General features: G+C 39.6%; 1 protein-coding gene across 1 annotated transcript in view; it reads left to right on the forward strand.

Annotated features, from left to right (window-relative positions):
* Positions 1-10,573, forward strand: part of HIPK3 (homeodomain interacting protein kinase 3) — a 115,583-nt gene extending 105,010 nt beyond the window's left edge. The window contains exon 16 of the mRNA XM_088470445.1: positions 293-10,573. Coding sequence (XP_088326571.1) covers positions 293-742 — 450 coding nt within the window. The 3' untranslated portion in view covers positions 743-10,573. The remainder of the gene's footprint in view (positions 1-292) is intronic.
* The last annotated feature ends 1,507 nt before the right edge of the window (positions 10,574-12,080 follow it).

The following is a 12,080-nucleotide window of genomic DNA, read 5'->3' on the forward strand; positions in this document are numbered from 1 at the left end:
TAGTCTGACCCGGCTTCTTGTATAAAATGACTGAGAGGTTTGTGGAGATCTTTACAGTGAATGCAAACGCACACTTGCTGTCTGACTCACTCTCTTAGACCTTAACTGCGTTAATACAGTCCATAAGACCTATATAAGCATCTGCTCGTGTAAGTGCAGTTTTCCTGAATCACCCACAGAAAAAAAAGGAAAGCAAACCGCAAATGTATTTAATATCAATGACTAAAACTTATCTATTTTTTCCCTAAACTGTGCATGTCACATCGTCCTATAAATATTTCCTTTCTGGCAGGTGCAACATTTCGGATCTGGACATCAAGAATGGAACGGAAACTACGGCCACAGGAGACAGCAAGCGTTCATTGCACCCACCAATCATCCTTTCACCCTTCAGCACGGGAGTCCTAATCACGGCGCAGTGCATGCACATCTTGGAGGGCAGCCTGCTCTACTTTCCTACCCAGCTTCCGCTACGCTGAGCACAGCGCCTGTGGCCCACCTCCTTGCCTCTCCTTGTACCTCAAGGCCGATTTTACAGCACCCGGCCTACAATCTGTCGCATCCAAGCGGCATTGTTCATCAAGTCGCAGTGGGCATCAACCCCAGGCTTTTGCCTTCTCCAACCATCCACCAGACTCAATACAAACCCATTTTCCCATCTCACTCGTACATCGCTGCCTCCCCTGCTTTCACGGGATTCCCAATGAGCCCAACAAAACTCAACCAGTATCCGTACATGTGAGAACTCAAGAACCCGTAGGGGAAGCTCAACGATTCAAACAGTTACTTTGAATCAGAATGAATAAAAATCAATATAAAAAAAACAAAACACATGGCTTTTAATAAAACGTTTGCCATGGCACAAGAGAACGGAAAATATTTTTTGAATCATGTAGACTTGGGTGCAATTTGAAACAATCTTGAGCTTTAAAGAAAAACAAAAATTGAAAAAGAAAAAAAAAAAATCACTTTTAATGTGTTTTGCACATTTGGTATAAATTGTCTCTGGTCCTGCTCTCTTCTATAGTAACTCTAGACAGGTGACTTACAGGAGAAGAAGTTCACTATCTCTCCTGCTATTTTTTTATACAATTGCCTTCTAACTAGTGCAAGACACGTTTTCGGGAAGCCATTCAGTGTACAGGTTTAGCGCAACAGATGCACATAATGTCAGTAGTACAGTGTACTTGTGTAAGTTTGTGTTCTGTACGTCTTGGTGTTTCATTGTTGGGTCACTTGGCTACTGAGTTGATGTTCACATTGCATGTGTCTTTTGCATGGGCAGAAGGAAAAAAAAAAAAAAAGTTGCCTAGACCTTGCTATTCAATGTTGTCGTCCTAATAATCAGCTGCATTGTAAACTGTTCCCACACATAGTGCCTTAAATATTTGAGGTTGTTAATGTTATTACTTAATATATTAATGTCAAGTTCAGCACTTAAACTTCAAATCTGCTGATATATAAATATCTATTTTTTCGAATAACTTGAGTATTTGCTCAGATAGAGGTTTGTTAATTTGTTTTGTTTGGTTGTGTGGTATGATTTTAGGTTTTCGGTGTTTTCCTTACCAACAGAGCAGCATGTTTTTTTTGCTGTAGATGAATTATAGTGTCTGGTTTTTTCAGAATGACATAGATATTTAGCGAGCGTCACATAGCCTGATAACGCTTCTCGAGGTTATTTTTCTTAGAATTAACGCTGGCTGCACGTTTTTTGGTAATCACAGTCGACAGGAACTGCAATATCGTCTAAGTGGATCCTTCATATATATATATATATATATATATATATATATATATATATTTTTTTTTATTATTTTTTTTTATCTTTTTGTCACAGCATTTGTCCAATTGGCTGGATTTTTATAGTGTCGTACCAGTGTAGAAGTTATTATTTTGAAGAGGTTACCATTACAAGCATGTGACCATGGTTGGGCAAACCACACAGTATTCAATGAATTGTATCAAGATTTATTTACTATAGAAGTTTGACAACATGTGATATTTTTATTTTTAATCTTTGTGCGTGTGCAATTTTAGCTTTCATTTTATGCATGTATCAATTTTAAAAGGCTCCTTTTTACATGATATTTACTTTTTGAGTGGTGACTGCTTATTTAATACATTCCGTCAGGGACATGAAATTATGTGCATATTTCAATATTTTTTATTTTCCAGTTTCTAAATTGTGCATCGTCCATATCGAGTTAATTTATCTGCACCAAAGACTTTTGAAATCATTCATTTCTTGTAATGAAATTTAAAAAAAAAAGGTAGCTACATTATTTTTTTTTTTTTTTTTTTTTTTGCATAGACCTAAATTATACTGTAGTATAGTGGTGGGCTTTAAGAAAAAGGTATTAAGACTAATGTTTTTAGCTTTGGGCAAGTAATAAATCTGTCATTTATCTTGAATGTATACTAGATAAGCTGCTATATATAACAGACGCCACTTTTGATAGCTGTGAACTTAGCTTCATATCCCATTTATACTTAGTCGCCTTACTTCTGTTATGAGTCTAATTATATATGAAAGTGTAGTGGGGGCTTTATTCTGATTTTTTTCGTAAATTTTTTTAGTTTACTTTTATGTTTGGCGTGTCCTATGTAACTACTGTATTGTAAATTATGAATCCTAACTGCGTATATTATTTTTGGGGTGTGTGTTTTATGCATCAGTATTTTATCTCCATAAATTTTGAGCTCATTACTGCATATAAGTGGGTGTATTAATGTAAGTTAATTTTTGTTTATGTTTTCATATTGCTGTTGTGTGTATACATTTAAAAAAATGTACCTTGCAGGCTTGATTTAACTTTTTATAATATAATTTTCTTTGAACCTAATATACAGATAAATATATATATATATATATATATATATATATATACACACAGCCATTGACTGGAATAATGAAATGTTATAGGCTGAAGGTAGATTTGGGAGTTCAGCATTTACTTTGTGTAATCCATTAACACCACTATATACAGCATTTTCCCAACTATCCATAAATTATCATTCTATACTCCGTTAACCCTTGCAGGTGCATTCTGGAGGGTGGGTCATCTTTGAAAGCCCCCTCTGAGCCACCAGATAGTGGTAACACAAGCAGTGTTTTATTTAATGAATGTTTTAACAAAAATGTGCCTATAACAAGATTTTATAAAAATATCCTAAAAATACAACAGTGTTAAAGAATAATTGTTAATGAAAAAAAATAACACAAACTGGGAAAAAAATAATAATCCAGCATTACATATTTTTTATTTTTTTTTAATACTGGAGATCGTTTTTTTCCTTCGCAAAGTCTCACTATGCATAAATGTACATTACTGTCTGATCTATTATTTCTGTACAGTTGTACACGATTGTCTTTATTCTAACCATAATTTTTTATTTTTAAACTGGTATCCGTTACACATAAGTCACATAGTTCAGTTTGTTCTTACAGTGCTTTAGAGCAAGTGGCCTTTAGGCCTTTCATCGTTGTGAGCTACAACTCCCAACATCCGCCATTCTGCACACACACAACCATTTTGTCAGTCTCATGGATCTCTGGGCAGGGTTGCATAAATTTGGATTTAAAAAAAAGAAAAAACGGATTTATTTGATTTAAATTGTTAATTTTCTAAAAAAAAAATTTTAAAGTAAAAGTTTTTTATTTGAAAATGTTTACTTAAAAAATTTTTTTTATAAAAAAAACCTAATTAAATAAAAAAAAAATGATTTAAATCAAATAAATCCGTTTTTTTGGGGGGTTTTTTACATTTGATTTTTATGCAACCCTGTGTCCGGGGAGTGATAGCACTGCATAATGTTCTTTTACCAGAGAAAGGAGCAATGCTAGGACATAGCCTCGTTTGCATGTCCCTGCTCTGCCATCTGTTTGCCCTGAACCAACATCTCTCTACAGATACATGTCCTTGGTCCTTCTCACCTGTGCATTTAACCCATAACCTTAACCAGCTTTTCCTATGTAGGTTGGTATTGATGCACACACTGCTTTCTAGTTAACTGTCATTTGTCAGCAGACTTGCTGGGGTATTCATTTCGGTATGGTGTGCTGCCGCGACGTTCAGCTGCGCGCACATTGCCGTTCAACACGGTAGCGAAAGCATCACTAACTTTTCTGTGCACCCCTGTGGGTTGCTAGGGAAAATTAGTGATGTCATTGACCATGGAGCGTCTCCATCTGACCGCGTTCCATAGGAACATTGCTGCCATCGCTCTGAATTGAATATCCCCTGCAATACTTAAATCATCTATAGTAGCTGGATCACAGCAGCAATCTGCTTGTGAGATGGAAGGGGGTATTATTTGCTTACCTCGTGTATGTGTAATGTGCAACACAGTCACAAAGGGCCACCTTATTGCCATAGTTGTATAGCAACGATATAAAAGGATACGTTAATAGTGACAGGGCCTAATTTGAGCCCTCTAATGTTGGGTTATAATTGAGAAGGTACCCTGCTTAAGGCCACCTTGTGCTGTTATTGGCTGTAGAAAGCCTTGTTTTGCTGTATCTAGTCTCAGGACAGTCAGGAGGTTTGATGCAGCCTTTGTAGCACTATGGTCTGTGTACTAAGCCTTGGAGAGCGATAAAGTACCAACCAATCAGCTCATAACTGTCACTTTACAGGCTGTGTTTGCAGATGACAGAAGCTGATTTGTTGGCACTTTATAAACCCCTATGGTTGTAACTGAGCCACTTATCGGGAAGGCCATATCCACTGCTCCAATGTCTCATAGCAGGTGTCACAGGACATAGGACCCCAATACCCAGTGTTCTGAATATTAAACAAGAGACTTGAGTTGTAACGATTGTTGGTGCTAATAGTGTTTGTAGTGTGTCCAAGGATTGTGATTGTGTAAGATTCAATAGCCAAGTGCAAACATGTCCTTGAAACCATGAAATGACAGGTTTTTAATACTGCAGGCGCTTAAGAGGAACAGTCATGAAAAACAAAGTAACTTCTGACACTCTGCCATGTATCAGTACGGCGCCCCCTGGCTGCAGCCATGCGGAAGTGAATGAACCGCTGTTTGTACATTTATATATTGAGCTTCACCGCTTGAGTATTTGTAATCTGGCTAAACTGTATATATGTATTATCTGTATGATTTGTATAGCTCTACCAATGTAAACCGCACTTTAGACATTTGCAAAGCTGGATAAAATTCAAAGGCGCAACATTGTCTATTATCAATAGGAAACGGAAAAAGTGTCCCTAACAAAAATGAAGCCAATATATAGCACGTACTCCACGGTCTATAAAGAACGCTTGGTTTTACATGACTCTCCTTATATAGGTGCTGATGGTCAGGAAAACCGTAAGCTGCCAGCGATCAGAATTACTGCCCTTTTAGCCTGTTAATCCACATTAATTAAAGCACCATAACAGTCTTGGCAGAAACTTTATTTTGTCATTAACATTCGGCAGTGGGTAACAACAGGCAGCGTTTCAGCAGCAGTCAGCAGAGCTGGTAGGAAAACAGTGCAGCATGTGAAGGAGAATGTGGTCTGCTAAAGGACTTTTTAACACCTAAAATGTTCATAGGGTTCCAACACTAACATGAGGTTCTGGTGTGGACTATCCCTAAAGGGTTACTACATGCTTCATGGGGTAATAGATCATTCAGACAAGGCCTAATTGTGTTGTCTGCAGTTACTGGTGATTAAGTTGTTGTGTGTTCATGTTTAATCTGCAGCAGACAAATACTCCATCATAGTCCACAGCTGACACTAGAACTTCATGCTGCAAAACGACACACAGGTTCTGATGGCTCCATAGCATCTTTATGGCAGACAAGGAAAGATTTAGGAGCAGTGGATATTGGTGGGACCAATCCGTTTAGGCGATACTTTTTCGCAGATGACGTCATTTTTCGCCGGTTTCCACTTATCCCCGTATTCAATTCCAAATGCTTTTCACCTAGGCGGAAAGTCTATGCAATGGACACAGCGAATAAGTTTCGCCTATGAATAGCAGGCGTAAAAAAGTGCAGAATTGGTGTTTTGGGGTGCAAACGTGGGAAAACCACCCAGCACCCTTTGGACAGCCCCCCAAAGGTAAACTGTGTCAAAAAAATTATTACGAGCACCCCAAAAAAGTACTTTCATTTTGGGGGTGAAAAAAAAAACAAAAGTTGGGGTACAAAGTTAAAAACTAGCGAATTAGACTTGTGGGGGGTCCCCAAGTATGCCCCAGGCGGTTGCAGCAGGTGGATTTTTCATGTTTTTTTAAAACGTCACAATAGCAACTTCAAAATATGCTAGCACCCATTTTCATGTACCCCAAATTTGATGGGACTAGTTATTTTCTCCAAAAAACCTCCAAAATGCTATTCTTCACTTTAAAACACGCAAAATAGCACCTATTGAGACCATTTAAAGTGGCCAAATATCTTCAGCGGGGGTATTCAGAGTGATCCCCCATGTCAGTGCATCTTTTCGGGGGTATCAGGTTGATTTCCCCAAAACTGACAGAACTTTTCGCCGATTTAGGTTTCGCCAGGTCCACTTTTCGCTGATTTGGAATTGAATACGGGGACGAGCGCGATACTTTTTTGCACCCAAAACCAGCGATGACTGCGTAAAGTCCAGCAACTGACTTTTCGCTTCTAATTGAATACGGGCCTATAGCTGGGTACGCACTTAATGATGGGATTACACCGCCGACGGGCTGACATATCGGGCGGCCGGTACACTTAACACAATCCGGTGCCCGATACGTCGGCACCAGCCGCATCCCGCTGCATGGGATTGTCGGATTGAGCTGCATGTAGGGTCCGATCTGACGATGCGACTGATGACCAAACGGGAGCGAGTAGTTCGTACACACTGGACGATGTGTCTGCCCGATCCTCCGGATCGGACGACATATCGACTGAAGTGTGTACCCAGCTTAAGTGGCAATGCCATGCGACTAGGACGCACCAGGAGACTGTGCTGATTACTTGGATATGTGACACCTGTATATCTGTCTGGTGCGTCCTAGATGCATTTTCGGCACAAAAGACGCAAGGCGCTAGTAGAGGCTCACGCGACCAGTCGCGCCACGAGTGTCTGTTTGACGTGACTGCAGCAAAGATGAGTGAGGACACATCTGCATGTCTATAACATACAGTATATTCATGCAGCCTTGCCGGTAATCCAAATAAAGATGGCTTGTGAGGGAAATGTACCTGTATTCTCCACACAGCTGAGGCAGTGAGTGAGGCATTGAGAACCTGTTTTCTCATTGGTGTCGCTTGTTCCTAGTGAATGATTAGGATCCACTCGCTAATATTGGCTTAGCCAACAAATGCCACTTTCACTGTGAGTAAGTGATGGCCACACGACGTGCTCTTGGGCTGTGTTTGGCTAATCTGTTACTCAGGGGCCGCTAGCAGTGCATGCTTACCACATCTCCTAGCTGGTGCACCTGATACCTGCCACACTGTAAGAGATCTGCAGGTGGCGCTAGTTATTTTACTTGCGTTCCTGTGAAGAGACCTGGAACACGTGCCCATGAACCGTCCCTGAGGTCAGATATGAGAGACACTGCTCTAGAACATTGTTTTTTTTACTTGCCTTCATTATGCACAAAATAAGTATTGAACAGAATCCATTTTGTTATTTAAGGAGAGTACACTAGCACTGTGTTGTGAATTCCTGCTTCCTTTCATCCCTTGCAATACCGTTTACCACCACTGTGTGGCATTATTCTAATGTAGTAAAGAGACAGAGTATTGCCCTTTCATGAGTGTAGTCAGTCAGGCTCATGATCCAGAAAATACCTGTCTTATACACACGGGTGCCTATGAGGAGGCTGGTCTGCGGCACAAATGGTGCATTAAATGCACTGTGACCACTCAGAAATTTAGGGTTCATATAACTATTTGGCCAACAGTTTGTTGCTGTGAATGCAGAGTAGTCTTATGGACATGTGAAGCAAACCTTTCATCAACTTTAGGGGGGCGATTCAATTGTTTTCACCCATGGCTGTGAGTAATGGACGCACCCTCCTGAGGTGGAAAGCAAAAATGTGGTTTTGGGCGCTGGCTAACCTGGACTTTAGATGGGTTTAGCTGTTTTACGTGGCTAAACCCAGTCTATTTGGGCATGAAAAAGTATGGGCGCCCATAAACAAATATATCTCCCCCCTATCTCCCCTCATTTTAGGTGGGAGATCGGGCGCGATAAAACAATTGAATCACCACCTTAGGGCCCCGTGCACACGAAGTGCTAAAGTATTCAGCGGAACTTCATTTTCTGAATGTTCCAAGCGCTTTCAAAGCACCGCAGTAGCCTTATCCCTGACCAGGTCTAGGAGACCAACAATTATAGGGTTATCAGAGCCGTAGCTAGACTTTGGTGCCCTGTGCCAGAGAGAGCAATAGCACCCCAATTTTTTAAATAGGGACATAGGATAATGCACCTGAAAAATGGCCATAGCCTCATGGGGAAGGCCCAGGGAAGAGATAGGGGAGGCCAGGAGATGCTGGGGATAACAGAAGAAGAAGCTACAAGTGAGAATGATAATAAACCGGAAAATTGACAGGCCCAAACAGCGCCCCTGTGCCATGGCACTGGTCGCACCACCCTAGTTACATCCCTAAGACTTATAACTGCATTTTATCACTGTAGAGCGATCATTACTTCTTAAGAATAGGACTAAAGCTCTGTACACACGGAGCGATCAGATATCGTTGTCTGATCGTCCTTCATGTGCTGGATGTTCGATATCGAACATCCAGCACATGCACCAACCCCCAAACAACTATAACGACCTGCGATCGACTATTGCGGGTTCCTATAGTAACCAGGCTAACCTGGTCTATATCGACCAGGTTGGCCTGCATGAAGGGGCGATGGTTGATATCGACCATCCGTGCCGGCGTATCGACCATCTTATGGGGTTGGAAGGGCCCAAAAACAGGACGATATGATCGATAACTAAATATCGATATCGTTATTATTCTTATCGTCCTGTTAAATCTGACCGTGTGTACGCACCACATTGTAATGAAATTGGAATAATAGCATCTACACTGCAGCTCATTGGAGATTTATCTGTAATCCTGCATGGTCTTAACGTGTGACTACTGCTAATTTGGCATTGAAAGGGTTACATTTTAATGTGTTATCTGGGCCGCCTCATGTAGTCAGAGAAAGCAGGGCCACCTAACGCTTGGCAGTCCATCTGTATGTTTATGTATTGGCGCTGGGACTTGCAGTTCTGCCACAGCTGGTACCTATGGGTTTGCCATCTCACTTTTATTTCTAATTGGTCCACTACATTTATTTGTTCTTTTAAAAGCTGAAGAAAAACAATGCTGGAAACGTATTTCTTCTGGTTGTAAAAGTCCAGTAGTTTGTTTTTTTGTTTGTTTGTTTCCCCAGCAACATAGTTTTGCCTGTTATTGGAGACCATGGGGTCAACCCAATTAGGGGCGATGCTCTCACCCCCGCGAATAAGTGCGGCTGTATTGCCGTACTTCCGGACTCGCACACGACTGTTCGCAGCCCCAGAGGGCTGCAAGCAGAAATATGTGAATCCGGGGTGAGACTGGGCAGCGAAGGAGGGCGAATTACCATGCCGTTGACTGCGTTTCTATGCCAGTCCAACGGCAATTTGCTCCTACTTGGATTGACCCACATGTGTATAAATCAATTTATCTAGCACTGGGAGCCCCCCTTAATTAGCCAAATATCCATTTCCCTACAGTGGAACCCTAACTTTCCCCTGGTGGGTGACCGTATGTACATGAGGGGTAGATGGTAATGCCATCTTTCTCATTACCGCACCAGTCACACTGCATTGATGGCTATTATGGTGCTTAGCATTGATCACTGGGCTACTTTATTCCTGGATAAAGTCTCCTCAAACCTTATTGTTTCCTTTTTTTTTTTTTTTTGAACCCCATCACCCCTTTTTAAATAAAACACTGAGTGTGCACAGAGGTGCTTCTTCATAAACAATTTGCTATTTATTTTATACAAGTTCATTGTATTTAGATATTAACTCATTCAGGGTGTTTTTAAGTATGCTACTGTACTAACTGATTTGGTTTGGGTTTTTAATTAACTATTTACTGCTATACTTGTGATTTTTATTTTGGCTTGCATCAAGTAAAAGTTAACTCATACTGCAAGTTGTAGGACTGTTTTGTTTAGAAATCCAGCTTTGTTTTAATTTGATTACAGAGTTTGAATTGTTACTGTTTGATAAATTGTAGTTTTGTTGCTGTTAATTTTTTTTTTTAAATCATTATTTGTTTTAATTTTCTCTTTTTTTTTTGTTGGGCTTTTTGATTTTTATGCTACACTAGTTTGCCATGTAGCAATTGCACTGTGCAATATTCTAATATGAGGACTGGGAAACATTGTATGGATGTATGTCTCGTTACAGTTTGCGATAGTATTTCTCTCTAGTTCTCAGTGATTTTCAATGTGACCAAGGCTTCTGTACTTTGTCACAAAAAGCGGGTTTTCCAGGTAACTATTTTGGTGAGTGTCAAAAATATGAATTTATGGTGTATTATTGTCTAAATTCACTTTGAATTAAAATATATATTGCAGCAATTCCAACGGATGTATGTTTTATTTATTCTGCACGACATGCTTATAATATCATCTGAAAATAGCCAAAATTATGAATTAAAAAAAAAGTGGGCTGACCGAAAACATTTGAAATTTTATCTCATTTTATTACGCTTCCTTAATTTCATTTGTATGCATGTTTAACAGTAAAGCACTATGCGTTCTGGATACAGCCCCACCACTCAACTTCACCTTGGCGTTTAACATAACAACAAAAACAGATAAATGAGCATTGTAGCAATGAATGTGAAGATTGTTGTGGATAGACACATTTTTAAATCACGTTGCGCCTTGTCCTCATGAATCGATTTTAAAAGCCGTTCAAGCAGTCGCTATGTCGCTCTCTATGGCGATCTCTGCATTTATTCCTACAAGGCATGTTTACTGTTTGCCATAAATCGGCCGGTGAAGATAAGTGCATGTGCCGTTTTATATTCGTTAATCGGAAAGTGGACATCGGTCAGACTTATTTTCCTTTTTGCATCTTTGCACTAATGACTGCTGGATCTTGTACTAGGCCAGTGTCCCTAGGAATAGCCTAATTGTAATTATGGTCCTGTAATGTAAAAGCTTAGCTCTCCTGAGCTGTACATCTAAGTGCTACTGCAAATTCACCCTTCTTTCACTTAAGCTGCATACACACACGACGATTTAGTAAATGAACGATTTTAGTAAACAATTTTCATTCATTTTTTCAAGGGAAAAATGAACGAAAATCGTTTACTAAAATCGTTCATTTACTAAATATAATTAACGATTTTTTTGAACTACAAACGATTTTTACATATTCCCTTGCTGAAAATCGTTGCGTTGGTCAGTCTGACTGAACTACAAACGTGAACGGGCATGAACAATAATCGTTCATCGTTTTTAACTCAGAAAGTGAACGATTTTTTCAACGATTGAATGATAAACGATATCGTCATCTATAATAGTTCAAAAAATCGTTGTGTGTGTATGCACCTTTACTGGGAGTCTCTGCACTATTCTATGGTTGCTGTATTCCTCGATCTACACTCTTTAACACGTCTGACACAAAAAAATATAAGTCAATAGGAAGATAATTGATTTCTTCATACTTGATTGATTGTGATAATAATAGAAAAGGGTCAAATTCCAAACATTTTGGATATTAGATTACGTACCTATTATTAGAGTGTTGCAAAACTCCTCCATACACCTAGCTGTAATAAATGTTCTCTTTCATAGTGTGTTATGTGCATTTGCATGGAGAGAGTAATTACAGGTACGGCAGGTTGGCTTGCAGTGGTTTTATGTTGTTTAATCTCCCCTGAGAAAAATTTTTACAACCAAAACCGCTGGTTACGTACAATTTAATCCCGCCCTTATTTACAAAACACAAGAAATAAACATTTCATGTGCATTACTAAATACATGAATATAATTTCATTCACCCTATGGGCGGTATGCAGCGGTCGAACCCCCGAAAATACCATTGACCTAACTTGCGACTCACCATGACCATTATTTAGTA

Source organism: Taudactylus pleione, unplaced genomic scaffold, assembly GCF_031769625.1.
Source record: "Taudactylus pleione unplaced genomic scaffold, aTauple2 ptg000100l, whole genome shotgun sequence".
In the NCBI taxonomy this organism is placed as follows: Eukaryota; Metazoa; Chordata; class Amphibia; order Anura; family Myobatrachidae; genus Taudactylus; species Taudactylus pleione.